The sequence below is a fragment of the Ostrinia nubilalis genome, chromosome 1 (assembly GCF_963855985.1).
Source record: "Ostrinia nubilalis chromosome 1, ilOstNubi1.1, whole genome shotgun sequence".
In the NCBI taxonomy this organism is placed as follows: Eukaryota; Metazoa; Arthropoda; class Insecta; order Lepidoptera; family Crambidae; genus Ostrinia; species Ostrinia nubilalis.
In genome coordinates, this window is record NC_087088.1 from 17,655,501 (window position 1) to 17,675,417 (window position 19,917).

The following is a 19,917-nucleotide window of genomic DNA, read 5'->3' on the forward strand; positions in this document are numbered from 1 at the left end:
AGCCCATGTTAACATGGTCATATAAATGGTATTTTTTTAATTTTCATACAAAATAAATTTTATAAAATCCGATTTGTATGAAAATTAAAATAATTAAAATAAAGATATAAATTTTCTGACTTCACCATACCATTTATATGACCATGTTAACATGGGTTAGTGTCGGCTCATATACCCATTTACCTAACACCCTGTATAAATCCCTCACAATCCATTACCAGCACCGGATATTTCCATTTTGTTATTAGTCGTAGAAAGTTTATGTTGGTAATATTTTATTTATTTATTTATGCTTTGCCTACTACAACCAGTTATATGAATAATAATATGAAAATACATAGATACAAGCTGAAATACTATGTATGAATATACTGAAGCTTATAAATGTTTCTCTCTAAAATTGACGTTTTGTCTATCATATTTCACATAAAATAAAATTTAAAATACACCGTCTAAATAAAAAAGGTCAGTTCACAATTACTAATTTAAATTAAAAAATACTTGTGATATTAAAATATCATAATCGAATTTATTAAAAGGCCCGTATCTACAATAAATAACACTATAAAATCGATGCAAAAAGTAAAGATTCAGGCCTTTTTTGTGTCTTTTATAGTACGGGTCTTTGTATCTATGTAGATATATTACGTAGCCTAATATTTCTTACGGTAACTAAAGGCATTACTAAAAAGGTAACCCAACCGTAACTTATGTACTTAGTTGATAGTAAACGTAGTATTTATGATTGAGTATTCTAATTACTAGCTATTTAGTAAATAGTAAAGATATACAATTTACTATATTGTTTTCATTCCATTAAAAAAGACAATACTTTTAAATGGATTTTATAATCGAGAGATTATTCAAGAATAATATCGATGCGTACTCACATGCAGTATAAATTTCGATAAATCGTATTATTAATAATATTAATAAGAACGCAATATACAAAAGTGCAATTCAATTATTATCTTTCATATTTTTGGAGAATATGTACAAAATTATACATACCTTGTTTTTCCTCTTTAACTGTTAAACTGGCATTGCCAGAAAGTTTCTATATTGCTTTTAGACCATAAGACAGCGCAATATAGTTGAAAATAAAATAATTGCCGTCTAAAATTATACAAATTCAATGAATAACTAAAGCAATACCTATTATGTGTCACTATGTGCCTTATTTTAATGTTAGATTTCAATTATTTTACTCGTATTTTTTAAATAAATAGAAAATTTTCGATAGCTGAAACGGCTATTTAGCAAAATAAATAGAAATTTAAGTCTTTATTTTCAATGCACTTTCACTTCTATTCTATAACAAATATGATGTTCCTAAAAACATAAAACGAAAGCAAACATTTTCATGTTAACTAAGTATTAATTTTATTGGTCTAGAAAATGATTTTGCTATCAAAAATAATGATTAGAAACTGCATGTATTTATATAAATAATTTAAGTATTCTTGAATATTTTGTAGATATTAGTGGAAATAGTTCACTTTGGTTCAGCCAAAGCATCGCGCACGCGGGCAGTACGCGTTGGTTTGGCTGAACCTTTAGTGATGAAATGGAAGAATTTCGCCGTTTTCCTTTTGAAATGATATCAAATGTATGATATTATTAATAAGTGTCCTTATTGTTAGTGGTCTTCCAAATATTGATAGACGTAAGTGATGATCGTGTCAATGTATTTTGAAATGAAATTATATATTTTGGAATTATTCACTTTGTGTTTTTATTTATTTATTTATATTATTTTTAAATAACATTATTTAGTGGCAGGGAGAGTAGTTGGTGTATGTTGCATAAAGTATTTATTGAGGAATGTCGAGTACAAAATCAGGTAAAGAGCAATGGGAAAATAAAATCATCATTAGGTCAATAATGAGGGCTATCGTTTTAGCGCTCACCAGTTAGCGCCACTGTAGAGTAAGGTCCTGTCACTTGCTAGTAGCGAAGACAGTGGCGCCAACTGGTGAGCGCTAAAGTGGTAGGAGGACTATCGCATTTGCACTCATCAAGATGGCGCCACTGTAGAGTAAGGTCCTGTCAATCGCCAGAGGTGCCAACTGTTAAGTATAAAAACGATAGCCCTCATTCTCCACTGCAGGAGGACGGCCCTCTCTAATTTACAAGAGACAATGGAGGATTAGGCTATGGCGATTATCACACTGCACCGCGCTCCGCCGCGGTACGCGGGACGACAGATTTAATCATTGTATGCAAGTACATACCTCAGTTTGTATAGAAAACACGCGCGGCACAACACACTGCGGTGCAGTGTGATATCATCTATGACTAGGGAGAAGTGAGAAATATGCCAATATAAGTACCCATATCGAAGATAATAATGACCTGACACATTTTGTCTTTTATCCGACTGCGTCAGAAGGAGGGTTATGTTTTTCTTTTTAACTTACATACGTCATAGACTTTTATACCCTTAGGCCTGGTTTCCACCAAAGCGGAGCGGAGCGGAAAAGTTTCGAGCTGTCAAATTTTTCTATAGAATTTGACAGCGGCCTCGGCGCGGAGAAGTGGACATAATGAGGGTTTTCGCGATTGAAAAATCCGCCAGATGGTAATACGTAGATGCGAGGTCCAAATGCTGCATGATTGGTTATTTTTGACATGACATTGACAGATATATCAAAATCCACAAATCACGCAGCAGTCAGACCCTACATCCACGTCCCGCCATCTGGCGGATTTTACAATCGCGAAAACCCTCATTGGTTATTCAAAACACTTCTCCGCTCCGCCTTGATGGAATCCGGGCCTTAACTATAGTCTGGTCCGGGAGCACATAGAATTTTGTCCAATAACCCCAAACAACCCATCCTTATCGCTCGCGCGTGATTATATTGCTGTCGCGACTGTGCGACGCGCGCCCGCAGTGAGTGTGCGAGCGCGATAGCAACATAATTACGCGCGAGCAATAAGGATGGGTAGCTTGGGGTCATTGGACAAAATTCTACGTGCTCACGGACCAGACTATAGTCAGTGGTTAAATAGGTCATGTCTGGCATCAACGAAAACAAAACACTGTCGGCACTCGGCAGTATCTTTTTAATCAAATAAAGGCGCATAGTAGAAGTAATACGGCAGGTAGTCGCCTACCAGGAAGTTTGGCAGGCAGCGGGAGGAGGCCACCTCACTGAAGTATGCCGCCGATTTTCGTGCGCGCCTCTCACGTTGCGGCGATGTGTAATCCACCTCGTATAGGCCGAAGCGTTCGCTGGAATGGAATGGGTTATCAAGACAGTGTTTAGCTAGACTGTTGGGCGACTAAAGTCCGGCCGCCGGGCAGATAAAGTTTCCAACATGAACCAGCGACCCGGTATTGACAGTGGCGCCCCCCTTTCAATGTCACTGATGGGACGGTTCGTTGAAGTTGGACAATAAATCTGAAGATCTGAAATCTAACTGACGTTTGACGTTACAAAACCTCAGGCATTGAGTGAGTTAAGCGCTAGTGTGTGTTTCTAAGAAAGCAAACAGTTTCTAAAGTCTGGTCCGTGAGCACGTAGAATCCCGTCCAATGACCCTAAGCTACCCATATCCAAGGAAGGATAGAAGGAATATAATTATATTGCTGTCGCGACTGTGCGAAGCGCGCCCGCAGTGAGTGTGCGAGCGCAACATAATTACGTGCGAGCGACAAGGATGGGCAGCTTGGGGTCATTGGACGGGATTCTACGTGCTCACGGACCAAACTTTAGAAACTGTTTGCTTTCTTAGAAACACACACTAGCGCTTAACTCACTCAATGCCTGAGGTTTTGTAACGTCAAACGTCAGTGAGATTTCAGATCTTCAGATTTATTGTCCAACTTCAACGAACCGTCCCATCAGTGACATTGAAAGGGGGGCGCCACTGTCAATACCGGATCGCTAGTTCATGTTGGAAACTTTTAAAGTTGAACGATGGTGGCGTCCCCTGTCAATGAGTTTGGTGGGACAGTTTAGTGTAGTTCATATTATCTATTATTTTTTTTAGTTTTTTAGTGGCAACCAAACTTCTCTGGGAGGTTTATTTCTGCCAATGTCGAGTGAAAAATAATTGACATAGTTATCAATAGAACGTGGGTGTTTCAGTTCTATTGATTTTTCATGGATTCCGTGGAGTTAAGTATGCCCGTAAGCAGGTTTCGAGACGCCACCGGATCCAAAGCGGGTTGTTCATACGACAACCCACTCGACACTCGATGCGCGCTCAAATTCGAAGTATTTCAATGTTTTTATAATTTATCACTTCACTGCACTTTAGAACACAAAATAACACCAAATTTGTACACTAAAGTCCATTAAATAATAAATTGAAACCATTAAAACAGATCGACCATGCTTCCCGTTCAACTACCCTCCACGGAATCCCCTCATATTATCTAATTAGTATGCTCTGTCACGTCATATAAATGTCAATGTCGTCTCTCCCGTGCCGCTCCTATACCTCTGGCACTGATTAAGTTAAACGCTAGAGTTGTAGAAAATACTTGATGATCCCCACTGGTGAGGTTCGGGGAATCTTTATCGTTTATAAACATACCTGAATAAACCTATGCTATGGGATGAGATAATAAGGCATAGTGTAATTTAGAATAGTATAAGAATGCTTACGAATAACCACGCATCCACTCGAAGTTGTCTATGAGGCTCCAGTAAGTATACGCGAACACGCTGCATTTGTCTCTGGTTATCGCTGCGTGGACGGCACGGAGGTATCTGGAAATTTAAGACAATTTATGAATCAAATCTCTCTACCGTAAACTACTTATAGGTATCATTTTACCCTTATCGCATTTAGGTTCTCAAAACAAAAATAACTTTTAGTTGTCTACCTACAAGTACTGGAAAGATAAAAATAGGTGAGCAGCGATCATGCAAAGATTCAGCCTTTCGGCGATTGCAACTTACCCGTCTAAAGCCTGGTCCGTGAGCACGTAGAATTTTGTCCAATGACCCCAAGCTACCCATCCTTATCGCTCGCGCGTATATTGCTGTCGCGACTGTGCGACGCGCGCCCGCAGTGAGTGTGCGAGCGCGACAGCAACATAATTACGCGCGAGCGATAAGTATGGGTATCTTGGGGTCATTGGACAAAATTCTACGTGCTCACGGACCAGGCTTTAGCCAGTAGAGTATAGAGTATAGGCCAAATTCTCCATTTGCCTCTGGTAAATGGAGCGTCTTGCTCTTGCAGTAGAGACTTAACTAACACCCGTATTTACAAACGATGCTTGCTTAAGTGAAGCAGCAACACTATGCGAAGTCGAACGCACAACGTTGAATATAGCTCTTTGATTGGTTCGTGTGTGTCAAGCCAGGCGTGTTCATCTCCGCGAGTTTACATCGAAAACAAAACACGCACGATGGCCTCCTACAGGATTACTATTCGACAAGGCCTCACATACGAGCGAACATTGACTCACGCACGCGTATTCTTGTGTATGATGGAAGAAAATAAAGAAAATGGTGTACTAAATACTGTGCAGTATTTAACTGCCTAAATAATAATAAAAACACAGAATGTACTTTTTTAAGTTGCCTGAAGACACTGAAAGGTAAATAAGTAGTTAATATTTTTCATGATAATTCGTGCTAAATCATGTATTTTCTCCGCCATTTTCTGCAGTTTGGTACCTCACGTCACCGAAGTCAGCCCTATAGCTTCGGCGCAGTACCGATCACTGACGTTTGTCAACAAAATGGTGCTTGACTCTTGAGACAAGCTAAATTACACCATATTGTTAATGACATTGAGCATACATTTTTTTAAATACCTTCGCGAAGTAAAACTTCTGTACGTACTTATTATTATTCTGTGGTCAAGCCGCCACTCAAGTATTGTCTATGAATATGTTTTTAGGACTCTGTACGCGTCCACGCACACTGTGAGACCTCGTTATAATGTTTGTAAATACGGGTGTAAATGACCTAATATTGATGATAAACTTACCCGTCAATATAGTTGATGCGTTTGATATCGGTAAGACCTGGCTCTGATGATATCCCATTCTCGGTGATCAATACTGGTGGGTTGTTATACGTGTTCTTCACCCAGTTGAGAACCTTACGCAGACCCCATGGCACCACCTGGAAAAGTATACGTATTCTGCCAATTTGTGCCTTATTACGTTAAATATTAACGTTTATCAAAATTAACTACCGGAAGACCCAAGAGATGCGATATGGAGTGAGGAATTGCACACCATTACGGATTGGTGCAGAGGATGTGGAACGTGTCCACAATTTTACCTACCTCGGGAGCGTCGTGTCAGAGACTGGAGGTACCGAAGAGGACATCACTTCGCGCATTGCCAAGGCTAGAGCCACCTTCGCACAACTTCGCCCCGTATGGCAGTCACGGAAACTGACCCGAAGGGTCAAGATCAAAATTTTCGGGTCCAACGTTAAATCCGTGCTGCTCTATGGGTGTGAAACGTGGAAGGTCACCAAGGTCATCTCGCACCAGCTGCAGGTCTTCGTCAACCGCTGCCTTCGCCGAATTCTCGGCATATACTGGCCTGAGAAAATCTCCAACGTCGAGCTATTGGAACGCTGCCACGAAATTCCGATCGACCAGCAGATCAAGCGCCGCAAGTGGAACTGGATTGGCCACACTCTCCGAAGGGATCCCGATCACATCCCCAAGCAGGCTCTGGATTGGAACCCCCAAGGAAAACGCAAACGTGGTCGCCCCCAGGCAAACTTGGCGGCGCACTGTGGCAGACGAGGCGAAGAAGATCGGCAAGACTTGGAGCGAGATCAAACACATAGCTCAAGACCGAACGCGATGGAGGACTGTTGTGGACGCCCTCTGCCCCATCTAGGGGACATAGGACAATAAGTCACGTTAAATATAAGAGCGCTTTCACATTAGGGCGTTAGTAGCGCGGCAGCGGCGTTTTTGTAATGTGAAGGGAGGCATCAGCTGTCACATAGTATGAAATTTTCGGCAGCGCGTATGTCGCGCGTTTGTCGCGCTGCTTAATCGCCTAAATGTGAAAGTGGCCTAAGTGACATCTCCAAATCGTCTGGCATAGCATGGGAATTGGCGAATATAGGCGAAATCCTCCATTTACCTCTGGTGATTTAGGGTCGTGCTCTACTGGAGATTAATGACCTGATGCGATTTTAATTGGAACATTATTTTACTCGTGCTGAAATTACAGATAAGAGAAATAACGTGCAAGCATTTTCATACAATGATGTCATAATACAATATTGTTGCATCATGTTGGTAAAATGATAACAAAAAGAGAGCTGAAAGGGCATTGTAATAATTACTCGTACAATAATTGTAAACAAGCGTATTCTCGACTATAATAAGAACAAAAAACAAAATTACTATGTTAAAAAGAATCTAGACTTCAGTATGCTTGTACGCAAGTACAATATTTAACATTCAAAAACTTACCCTCAACCAAGTCGAATTAGTCTTAGGCCACTCCTTCTTCTGCGTCAGAACGGACCCCATATCGTCATCAAACGACGGCACCGCCCCTAACTTAGTCTGTCTCATTCTCGCCAAGTACGTCGTATAATGGTTGAGACCGAGGAAGTCTGACGCTCCTTGTATGGTGTTGACCTCTTCGGAAGTGAAGTGGGGTAAACGGGAACGCGCGAAGTTTTGACGCCGGGAGTTGGCGTCGACACGCGCTCGCATCACTGGCGGGTAGTCGCCTTGGGACGAGAATATTGGGTGCGCGAACCAGCCGAACTGAAATAATTGAAGAACGAATAAAGTGGACAAGTTATATTAACACTAGCTGTGCCCGCGACTTCGTACACGTGAAAACCCGTTTTTTATTGATCTGCTCCTATTAATCGTCGTGATGTTGTATAGCCTATAGCCTTCTTCGATAAATGGGCTATCTAACACTGAAAGAATTTTTCAAATCGGACCAGTAGTTCCGGAGATTAGCGCGTTCAAGTAAACAAACAAACAAACTCTTCAGCTTTATAATATTAGTATAGATCAGTTGGTGAGCGTTGATTTATGAAGTTTTTAAAACCGGAAAGTATAAACCCAGAATTGTGTCGGCATTTTATATGATGTGACATTTTATACAATCACAATTTTTCCATTTCTTCGCGCATCGATCTGCCCTTATTGGTCTTGACTCTTGACCCTAAGTGTAAGTGTTCCTCTAGGTAAGTATAGAGTCCGAAGGCTCAGTAAAGGTTTTTATACTTGATATTGCTTGAATGATAATTATAATAATGATGACTCAACTTACAAAGAACTGTCTTGTTGTCTCCGCAGCTATCTGGTCTTCCTTAGCCGTGGTGGCAGGTTCAATCCAGGCCAAATCCAGCGTGATGCCCATGAAACCTGCAGCAAAACAAATGTACCTTTATACGTTAAGTTATAAAGTTGAAAATCGATCGCAAACTGGCAATAACGTTAAACAAACCAAGCAAGGTTCTGGAGTGGAGGCCTCGTACCGGAAAGCGCAACGTAAGACGTCCACCCATAAAGTGGACCGACGACCTCATAAAGGTAGCGGGAAGGCACTGGATGCAGGCAGCCACCAACCGGCCATTATGGAAATCATTGGGGGAGGCCTATGTTCAGCAGTGGACGTCCTATGGCTGAAAATGATGATGATGATGATTCTATCCAAATGCTTTCAAATACATACTCTTGTGTTTCCTCTTAAATTCTTTCTCGAACATTCTATAGGTTTTCCCATGTGCCCTCAGGACAGTATGGGCGCACATGTAATCTTCAAACCCACTGGATCGGCCGCCTGGGGCGTCGTTGCCTCCATACCCGTCGTGGCAGAAGGTGAGAGGTTCGTTGAAGGTTATCCAGAAACGGACTGAGTCTCCAAAGTAGTCTAGGAGCACCTGATAAAAGACTTTATTGTGTTAGTTAACGGACTATATTAGCGTAGCAGCGGGTTACTCCTAATAACGTTATCGGAATTTTCGAATGTTGCCATCCCTCTCACGTAAAGCGAAATGCCAGCATGAGCGACGGTGACAGATAGATCCGGAACTATGTAAACAGCGTTTCGGAGTAGTCCTGCATCTCATCAGTGATTTTTTCGTTTTGTTTGAAGAATTTGCAGAGGACTTATGAGTCCAGCCAGCCAGAACGAACGATTTTTTGGCAGCAAAAATACTGAAGAAATAGACGACACTTAGGACCTCAGATCATAGAAAGAGAATAGATATGAAGTCGCGCGTAACTACAACGAGAACCAGTGTCCCTACATTTCCCCCACCACAGCTCCCACACACACATTCAACTGTGTAAAAACAAAGCGACTGAGAGTCTACGACAACATGTGCAACCGGCTTAAAAGTGCTGTGATTGGCCAGAAGGCGTGCCTTATGGCCAATCAATGGCCGCGTGACGTGACGCACACTTAGAAAACGCTAGTGAGAGAACAAAGATAAAATGTAGTCGACAAGATATCGATATAGTTATTAAATTTTTAGCGTTTAGAGTCGCATCTCAAACTAATTTGAAAATTATAAATAACTTGAAAAAATCCTTATTATTCCCGCCTTAGACAGTTCGATTTTTTCAAGTTATTTATAATTTTCAAAAAAAAAAAAAAGATATCGATACTTTAAATCGCTAGGGGCAAGGCTCGAAACTGGTTTCACAAAATGCTTATGTATGAAAACCTTTTTATTATTATACGTTATTATTAACTACTATCACGCATTTATTTTCTAATTATGGCGATCTGCTTACCGCATATGTTTATCAAAAATAATGCCTACATTAGGCTTTCAACTAGCTCTTATAGTAATTACATAGTTGACAGTTACTAATTACTTCTACTGTTATTATTTTTTTTGTAAAATCTTATAATCGCAAGTAACACATCATTTTTTTATTTAAAATTACAAAATAGAAAATTATAATTTACTTCTATTTATCGATAATAGGAAACCGCATTAGAACACGAGCACGGCACTATGTTACGACCGGCACATGCGGCCGTACTGTGTATTTTCACACGACAGTGGATATCGGAATAAATTAAATACATTGCGCAGTAGTTGAGCATGACATAAAGTGGTTGCTAACTAAATCGTCAATGTACAAGCGTGTTAGAATTTTTATCACCACTGATTTCGATATCGCAGTAACTGAATTCGTTCGTAAAAATAAATAATAAATAAATATCCTTGGACATTTTACACTGCGCCTCTAGTCCCAAACTAAGCAAAGCTTGTACTATGGGTACTAGACGACGGGATAAACATACTTAAATACTTTTTTTTTTGTAAATACATACATATTATACATAGAAAACACCCAGACCCGTCACAGAAATTAAAATTTATCATTTCAATTTCTGCCCGGCCGGGAATCGAACCCGGGACCTCTCGGCATAGTAGTCCGTTCTGAACCACTACACCAAACGGCCGCCAAATGTTTAGTTTTTTTTATTTATAAGCAAAATACCAATGGATTTGCAATACTTACATGTAGTAAATGACTCCATTGTTCTTGTAGTTCTTCGTTTCACTTGTTTTATTGCACGTAACGACGCATTATCAAAAATATCGGAGAACATTTCCTTAGTACGACTGAATCGCGACTAACCTAGCTACGCGGCCGATATTCGTTTCTGGGCATATCGCGGAGACACGCGCCACGCCCCCGTTTCACATCTATTCCCTTCTATGATCTGAGCTTAGGACGAATATGTAAGTAAGTAACTAGTAGGTTTTTAAAGGGAATGTCGAAGGCCAATGACCACAATCCAATGATAGTTATCATTTTTAGGATTGACTGTTGTTTAGGAATATTAGCAAAATGGAGATAAGTAAGTTTATAGGGATTCTAGGAAGAGTTTTAAGCCAATGACTACAAAATCCAACTATGGCAACATCACAATGGGTTTTAGAAGTGAAAAATAGCTGGTGGCGATCAAATACTGTTCTTAGAAGTAAAGAAGATTACCCTGGCATAATCCACAAAGTAGTCAGCAGTAATAGGGTTGGTCCAGCCGCCCAGGTCTTGCAGCACTTGCGGCAGATCCCAGTGGTACATGGTGACCAGGGGCTCGATAAATACTGTTCTTAGAAGTAAACAAGATTACCCTGGCATAATCCACAAAGTAGTCAGCAGTAATAGGGTTGGTCCACCCGCCCAAGTAATGCAGCACTTGCGGCAAGTCCCAGTGGTACATGATGACCAGGGGCTCGATAAATACTGTGCTTAGAAGTAAACAAGATTACCCTGGCATAATCCACAAAGTAGTAGGCTGTAATAGGGTTGGTCCACCCGCCCAGGTCTTGCAGCACTTGCGGCAGATCCCAGTGGTACATGGTGACTAGGGGCTCAATAAATACTGTGCTTAGAAGTAAAGAAGATTACCCTGGCATAATCCACAAAGTAGTCAGCAGTAATAGGGTTGGTCCACCCGCCCAGGTCTTGCAGCACTTGCGGCAGATCCCAGTGGTACATGGTGACCAGGGGCTCGATAAATACTGTTCTTAGAAGTAAAGAAGATTACCCTGGCATAATCCACAAAGTAGTCAGCAGTAATAGGGTTGGTCCACCCGCCCAGGTCTTGCAGCACTTGCGGCAGATCCCAGTGGTACATAGTGACCAGGGGCTCGATCCCGTTGCTGTGGAGCTCCGCAATCAGTTCCTTGTAGTATCTGATGCCGTCCTCGTTGATTTCACTGTAAGGGGGCGTCCATAAATTACGTGAGGCTTTTAGGGGGGGGAGGGGGTCAACAAAAACCTCACCAAATCTCACGTGGGGGAGAGGGGGGGTCTCGGGAAATATCACGTATTTTTTTCCATAAGAAATAGAGAAATAGAGTTTGCCAGAAAACTGGGTTAAATCTTAAGTAAAAAAATTGGCCAAGTGCGTGTCGTGCCACGCGCAGTGTAGGTTTCCGTAGTTGTCCGTCGTTATCACAATATATTTCAGAAGTAAGCAATTACTTCATCTAAAGTCACTTTTAATATTTTCTTCTAAGGAATTTTTATTAGGTATGAAATTTTATAATACATGAGTAAAACGACTATTAGTCTTGAACTAACTGATCTATCTTAACCGCTATAGTTTTCCTTGAAAGTTCATAAAAAGCACTATAATCTTGAATTTTTCCAGATTTATCAAGCCAACAGTTTAGTTTTTAGCGGGGGGGACGCCTACTCGGACAAAAATTTGCACTTTAAACTTTAATATTTTGCAAACGGATCCCTAAATCGAAAAATGGTCTGAGAAAACCCTAAGCCATTTTAAAAGACCTATCCAACGATACCCCACACGATGGGGTAGAAGACGAAAAAAAAATCATCCCCACTTTACATCTAGGGGAGCTAGCAACCCTAAAAAATTTTTTTTTTTCAAAATTTTATTCTACCGTTTTGTCGGCGTGATTAATATACATACCTCTACAAAATTACAGCTCCCTAGTGCCAATAGTTTCCAAGCAAAAACTCGGACAGACAGACAGCCAGACATATCGAAACTATATTAAGGGTTCCTTGTCAGGAGTAAAAAATGATATTTGTATGATGATAATGTCATTTTATTCTATACAGTCTAAACAAATAAAACTAAAAATGCTTCCGTCTGCATGTGTGAATACTAAAATGCAGAATAAATGACGAAATTAAGAAAATTATAAAACAAGTTCTTTTTTATCAAAATCTATTTTGCTACATTATTAGTGATTTTGTAGGAAGGAACAATTAGACTAGGTACTTCTGTAAAAAAACAATGTGACCCTAGTACTAACACTACACGTGTTTTTCTGGATCTATTCGTAATCAGTGGGCTTAGTGCGACTTTACACAATCGTCATCCGCTAGCGACTGCGTAAAAAATTACATACATTAAATGTATGATGATTACAGCGTCCCTAGCAAATACTTTCAAGAACTAAAATCTTTAACTTTATAGATCTTTTTGATGCACTCGTTAGCGACAACGTTAAAGCACACAAAAAAAATGTTTCTCAGTTATATTACTCCAAAATTATTAAATTTCGGATTTTTTTTAATATCACGTGAGATTTGGGGGTGGGGGAGGGGGTCAGGCAAAATCTCACCAAATCTCACCAAGGGGGGCGGGGGGGTTGAAAAATAGCCAAAATTGTCTCACGTAATTTATGGACGCCCCCTAAGGTTATCCCAACTAATATTATAAATGCGAAAGTAACTCTGTCTGTCTGTCTGTCTGTTACGCTTTCCCGCTTAAACCTCGCAACCGATTTTGATGAAATTTGGCATAGAGATAGTTTGAGTCCCGGGAAAGAACATAGGATAGTTTTTATCCCGGTTTTTGAAACAGGGACGCGCGCGATAAAGTTTTTCTGTGACAGACAAAATTCCACGCGGGCGAAGCCGCGGGCGGAAAGCTAGTTGGTTATAAAGATCGGTTTTAACCAAATGCTTCATCATCATTATTTCAGCCATAGGACGTCCACTGCTGAGCATAGGCCTCCCCCAATGTTTTCCATGTTGATCGATTGGTAGCTGCCTGCGTCCAGCGCTTCCCTGCTACCTTTATGATGTCGTCGGTCCAAACTACCTATGGATATTAACAATGATAGTTACTTGCTAAGCCCCGAAGGCAGTATCCTCGGCCAGGACATGGAGAAGCGGTAGAAGGCCACGTTCAGGTCCTTCAGCAGAGCCACGTCGGTCTTGTACTGGTGGTAGGAGTCTGCAGCGACGTCGCCGTTGTTGTGGTCAAACACCCTCTCTGGGTGCTCATGGGTGTAGCGGTCCCAGATGCTCTCGCCTTTACCTGGTGAGAGAATCAGGTATTTTATTTGCTTCTAATAAACTACCACGAGGAAGGTCTTGGCGTGTATCATACCCACAGATCACAGAAACTAAAGGGAGATGTGAAAAGGGGGCGGAGCCGGTGTCGCAGCAATATGCCCAAAAATAGAACATAGCTCGTGACAGCAATGATGACAGCAGCGACGTCACTATGTAAACAGTTTACATTGCTTACGTAGCACTAAAGATTATTCGAACGTTGAGTACTGATACCGCAGTGGATAATGATCACATTTTTTGATTACTTTGTGTGTGTGAATTTCTAATGCGACACTGAGTTTCGGACTCAGCACATTATCTGGCATCTCTCTATATCTCTATGATAATACCTAATGGAAAGTCGTGACTAGGCTCAATCCTCAACTCCCGACCACAATGCTGTTATCATTGTTGTTATGGCGACAGATTAAGGTAACAAGGTGGTAGCTAGCCAGGCGGGATTAGATCAAGCTCTACTACAACCAACCAATCCGTGCAGATTTTTTTGCCTCCACTGGGAATCGAACCCAGGACCTCTAGATCCGAAGCAGGTGACCACTAGACCACATAAGCGCTTAAATGAAGAAGGCTTAAGAAATACTGAAATACCTGAAACGTTCCACGCTCCCTCAATCTGGTAAGAGGCAGTTGCCACCCCAAACATAAAGTTCTTCGGGAAACATATCTTGTCCGCAGGCTCGCACGATACTCTGGAAAAGAAACGTATAGTTAAACACTTACACTTAACTACTTACTATACATTGAAGTAGAGTAGGTAAGGTTACGTTAGGCAACTTTATTTCGTTATTTGATTGATTGCTCAGATAGCTCTACAAATAAAAAATGGTGAGTAAAATAAAAATTATGTAAGCACCTAAAACATATCTGAAAATTCTTCCCAATAGATATCAGTTAATTCCCTGGGTCAATTTGAGCATTAATTGTCGGTGTGATATACTGATAAAAAAACTATTGTTCTTATATTATATCAAACACTTAAATTTTATTTACTTAAGTTATACGAGTATGACACAAGGGCCTTGTGATTATGTGTACTTACAAAGTAACAACGGCCTTGTTACTTTGTTAGTACATCTGCAAATAACAAATAATTAGAGTAATTAGAACTATTTACACAAATAATATTTACCGAATCAACAGCAGCGCGAAAGCTGCGCACACGCATCGCCAGCGGTCCATGATAACACTCTGACCGCGACAAACAACCAGTCAATAGTCCGCTGATACGGTATTTAATTATAAACATTATCTACGGGATGCTGTCCTAGTAAGATGTATCCCATCAAAAACAATACTTGTCAAAAAAACCAAGTCTCGCAACTCAGTTGTTCTACGGTAAAAAGTTGTGAGATCTATCCTAATACCAAGTCCAGGCCAGGAAATCTTTAACGTTTTACATAAATTATTGACTTGGTCATCGCACTAAATAATTTAATTTACACGTGTTTTCATGCGATGGCCAAGTCAATATCATTTCTTTTTGTGTTTTGTAGACAGCAGTTATGTATCTAGAAAACTGGACCGAAATTGAACAATTTTACTCGACTTGGCCGTTGCACTACCGTGCCCCCAAATATTTTAGTTTTTCCTTGATTCATACACCAAACACTACTTATATTCCAAATTTGAAGCTTCTAGGTCTGCTAGAAGTGCCTTAGAATTTTGATGATCGGTGAGTCAGTCAGTGAGTGACAAAATTAAGAAACTTTGACCCGTTATAATTCTTAAACTGCTGGTTCATATTGAATAAAATTTGAAATATACCGTGTCTTTACAATGCCTGCATAGCTAATGAAAATTCAGCCTTCTAGTTTTATCCACAACGAAAGTTACAGGCGGTCGAAAATGGCCTGAATTGCTTCGAGAAAAGGATGGTACAGCCGTGCCGCTTTTTTGCTCGACTTGGTAATGGTGGGGGCACTGCCGTGTCCCCAGATAGATGTCTAGTTGCCATGGGTACGTTGCAAATAGCAGTTTTATCAGACTGGACTCGCACACAACAACACGCTGGTTTAGAGACAGACTTAGTTCAAATTCGCTTGGTGAATCATTTGATATTTTGATGTCAGCAGATTAGAAGATAAATTGGTTGATGATACGTAGGGGCCAATCTTAGTAGGTACACTAATAGGACCACATAACATAGTAGGACATATTTCAGAACTGGAAAACTTGTTGCTTACGATTAGGCCGCTTTGGTTCAGAACAAAACCCAGGAATAGTACGAAACTACGAAGAAAAAGTCATATCGATATAAAATTATCAACATCCTGTATATTTATTTGTTTGCTTTGAAACCATAAAAGTCAATGAACTTTAATAATGTACCTTTTAATATAAATCATTATGATATAACAGGTGTGTACTTATGAAGACATTGACTGTTATTCAGAATATTAATATGATACATTGTAATCGTAAGATAATAATAAATAATAATAATAAAATTTTATCTGAATTGGTGAAATTCAAATAAAAACAAATCGATTCGAAGAAGTACCTCTCGAAGAATTACAAAAAACACTAGATGAATTAATTACCTATTTTGTGTAAAATCACCATATAAAACAAATATAATAATTTTCATGAAGATAGTAATACCACGGTAAGACATTACAAAGTTTTTAAAATTACGCGCCATAATGTACATTTTCAATGTTTCTACTCGGCGCTAGATGGCTCTTTCTTACTAGATTCATACAACCGCTACCGCTACCCACCGCTAGATGGCTCATTATCAGAAGAATCTAGGCATTTCTCGAAACATTGTCTCGAATATTCCGACAGGGGGAGCTGTAAGCCACTCGGTGTATAAAAGCAGATTGGAACCGCTGTCACGCCAGTCAAATACGGATAAACATTCAGCGCAATTGAAGAAAAACGAAAAGTGGTGAAAATGTCTTTGCTACCGTTGTTCGACGAGAGACTTTTCATGAGTCCCATGATGAGGGATCCCTGGTCTGCTGACTTCCGCAACTTTTCCCCGATCCTGGCTCAGCGCGACGCACTCTTCAAGCCTTGGCACCGGATGATGAGGTCTTGGGAAAAAATAATGGAACCTATTGACCAATTAATGGCCCAAATGAACGAGTGCAGGCTAAGTGACAGTGTTGGTAGCGACGATGAAACGTTCCAGGTGAATGTGGATGTTCAGCATTTTTTGCCGGAAGAAATCAGTGTCAAAGTATTGAACAAACAAGTAATAGTGGAGGGGAAACACGAGGATAAACTAGATGACCACGGATACGTCTCGAGGCAGTTCATGCGGCGGTATGCTCTTCCTGATGGGTGTTTACCAGATACTGTGCAGTCCAAACTCTCGTCTGATGGTGTGCTAACGATCACCGCTCCCAAAGTGATCGCCATGCCCTCAACTGGTGAACGAATCATACCAATCACTCACACAGGACCGGTGCAAAAGCAACTAGGATCTCCAGATTTCGAGGAGTAAAGTGTGCGGTTGTAAATATTGATTCTTTTTTTCTTAAGACTGATTTGTATCTTCGCTATTTCTGGTATTACCGCCTAATTTAAGTTACAGTTGAATAAACCTTTATTTTAAGATTATCTGGTGTCTCCTTGTTTTAATTACCTCCCCTATTAAATAAATTGCAAAGCTGATAAGATTTATGAATGTACTACGTAGCCCTTCTAATGCGAAGATTCACTTAATATCGATGTACATATTATACTGTACTAACTTACATTTCTTCTATTTAAAGACTTCAATCTTTAGACCGATATAGGTAGGTAAGTTAATTATTTACTATTTAAAGTCTGACTATAGGTTGGTTGGTAGGGACTTAGACTAGGTATATTTCAATAAAGAACACATTCTTAAATTAAGACTTTAATATGCATTTCACGAAAAAGCACACAGACACACGCACAGCTTAAATTAAAACATCGCAATATGGAATGTATAACTTTGGCATAGAAAAAATAAGTTAAAACATTATCAAAATATCAAGATAGTATAGTAGAGCCAAAGGGGCTAAAAATAACGAAAATAGTGCATTCGCTATAAATAGCTTGGCAGACGTCCCGATGCAACGCCCTTACTGGCCGTACTCGACGAGGTGCTCGACGGGCTGATCGCCCACGGGCTGCTCGGCTGCCTCACCATCGCCGACCAACTTCAGCTTCTCAGGCTGGGTCTTCAGCGGCCCCGAGCGTTTGATCGGCACCACCCGCTCGTTGGCCGCGGAGCAAGTCAATGGAGCAGACACAATCAGGACCCCGTCTGAAGACAGCTCCGACTCCACCGCATCGAGGTCACAACCCTCAGGCGGTAGGTAGCGGCGAATGAATTGACGAGCCACGATCCCGTGCGAGTCCTTCTTTTCTCCGTGACACCCCTCAATCACGAGATACTCGCCTACCACCTTCACCGATAACTCTTCTGGAGCAAAGTGCTGCACGTCGAGATAAATCTGGAATTTGCCGCTATCGGTCTCTAACGTGGAGGTAAGTTCGCGCGCGGGCATTACCGGCATCCGCTTCCACCACTTGTTTCTAGCGGCGAGCTGGTTTAAGGGTGCGAAGATGTCTTCTTCCATGAAATTTGGTGGCAAATCACCATCAGGAATGCGAACAGGGCGTGCGCCACTATCAATTAAAAACTGGATCAATTTTTTTGTCATATTAATGCTTCCGACCATGCTGTAGATGTGCAACTTGGTTTTCATCGTTGTTAGAACTGCGCATGACGATCCGGGCGGGCAACGGCGCTCCGTCTGTTCAGCTATTGCAAACTGTTGTAAGCTAAAATTAATTTATTAAGATCATAATTTTCCTAAATTTCAACATAACAGTAAATTTTTAAATAAACTTATTTATTTATTTATACTTTTGCACATAAAACTGTACAGTGGGGGACTTAATGCCAGGTCACCTAAGTAAAATAATATACCTAATTATTATAATAACTTCCTAGTAACTTTTCAGTAAATTCGTGAGAACATGAAGTAGGTAGATGGTCGATTCCGAATCATAAAATTATTTCACGTATTTTATTACATAGGACTTACTCGTAGTTTATATTAGTTCATTATTGTCTTAGATAAGTTAGAAAAATTACTCGTATAAGTAGCTAATTTACCTACATAATTATCAAATTGTCAACTTACATTTCTCTATTAATACTGTACTATATTAAACTAGCTTTTCGCCCGCGGCTTTGACCGCGTGAAATTTTTGTCTGTCACAGAAAAACTTATCGCGCGCGTCCCTGTTTCAAAAACCGGGATAAAAACTATCCCATGTCCTTTCCCGGGACTCAAACTATCTCTATGCCAAATTTCATCAAAATCGGTTCAGTGGTTTAGGCGTGAAAGCAAGACAGACAGACAGACAGAGTTACTTTCGCATTTATAATATTAGTATGGATTAATTTCCTTTAGGGACATCATCGGCAATAGAGACGGACAATAAAATTGCTTCCATTCCCTGACAAGCTATGGTAAAGAGATGCACACAGCACACTCACTCGCAGTTACACGAGATCAAACATACCTATTAGGTACCTACAAATACATGGAGCCCGTAAAACAGGACTTGAGATACCTAATAATGCCGATTTGTACTTTCTACCTTTATGCCTAACTAGCATAGTCCACAAAACTGACATCTTTGGTTGACGTCTTATCACTTTATTCATTATTATTGTCCTGCTGAGGGTTCATAATTTTCATTTACTTGTCTCAATTACTTTTGGCCGCATCATCATCATCATCATAGATTTTGTCCAGCTTTTGTTAAAAAAAAAACTTAAATCTCGCGCTATTATTCAACAGTATTAAAATATCAGAATAGCGTATCCACAGCTTCATCGTGCTTAATTCATGGTTGTACAGTGCGGATGTGTGCATACCCTACCTGTAGCTAGCGCAATAAATCATACATACATCTCCTTTGCCAGTGTGAAGGTGAAATGCATCAAATCGATAAGTCCTACAGGACACTCGGCCATTGCACTTGCGCGAACCCGACGCTATCTGTCACTGGTACATCTTGAATCATTCGTGATGCTTTATATTGAATGATGAAAATTTAAGGCCAAATCAAACCCATGGTAAAGTTGCTTCCAATTGGAGAAAACGTCATGAAAATTTTCCGGCACAAAAGCCATTA

General features: G+C 40.3%; 3 protein-coding genes across 3 annotated transcripts; 1 reads left to right on the forward strand and 2 right to left on the reverse strand.

Moving 5' to 3' along the window:
* Positions 1 to 3,051: 3,051 nt before the first annotated feature.
* Positions 3,052 to 15,024, reverse strand: LOC135074635 (myrosinase 1-like). The gene is made up of 10 exons (XM_063969001.1): positions 14,915 to 15,024; positions 14,374 to 14,474; positions 13,555 to 13,747; positions 11,492 to 11,663; positions 8,648 to 8,855; positions 8,243 to 8,337; positions 7,420 to 7,722; positions 5,959 to 6,095; positions 4,620 to 4,724; positions 3,052 to 3,238 (listed from the first exon to the last, which is right to left on the reverse strand). Exons 1-10 carry the CDS (start codon positions 14,962 to 14,964, stop codon positions 3,070 to 3,072), a joined length of 1,533 nt encoding a protein of 510 aa, XP_063825071.1. The 5' UTR covers positions 14,965 to 15,024; the 3' UTR covers positions 3,052 to 3,069.
* Positions 15,025 to 16,681: 1,657 nt separating this feature from the next.
* On the forward strand, positions 16,682 to 17,236 carry LOC135072442 (protein lethal(2)essential for life-like). The gene has a single exon (XM_063966384.1). It carries the CDS (start codon positions 16,682 to 16,684, stop codon positions 17,234 to 17,236), a length of 555 nt encoding a protein of 184 aa, XP_063822454.1.
* Positions 17,237 to 17,619: 383 nt separating this feature from the next.
* On the reverse strand, positions 17,620 to 18,545 carry LOC135076504 (alpha-crystallin B chain-like). The gene has a single exon (XM_063970961.1). The coding sequence runs from the start codon at positions 18,471 to 18,473 to the stop codon at positions 17,844 to 17,846; it is 630 nt and encodes a 209-aa protein (XP_063827031.1). The 5' UTR covers positions 18,474 to 18,545; the 3' UTR covers positions 17,620 to 17,843.
* Between the last annotated feature and the right edge of the window lie 1,372 nt (positions 18,546 to 19,917).

Coding starts and splice junctions, on each gene's coding strand:
- LOC135074635 (XM_063969001.1), bottom strand. CDS start 14,964: ATGGACCGCTGGCGATGCGTGTGCGCAGCTTTCGCGCTGCTGTTGATT. Junction 11,664..13,554: donor CTGCCTTCGGGGCTTAGCAA/GTAACTATCATT, acceptor GCCCCCTTACAG/TGAAATCAACGAGGACGGCA. Junction 6,096..7,419: donor CTAATTCGACTTGGTTGAGG/GTAAGTTTTTGA, acceptor ATACTTTTCCAG/GTGGTGCCATGGGGTCTGCG.
- LOC135072442 (XM_063966384.1), top strand. CDS start 16,682: ATGTCTTTGCTACCGTTGTTCGACGAGAGACTTTTCATGAGTCCCATG.
- LOC135076504 (XM_063970961.1), bottom strand. CDS start 18,473: ATGAAAACCAAGTTGCACATCTACAGCATGGTCGGAAGCATTAATATG.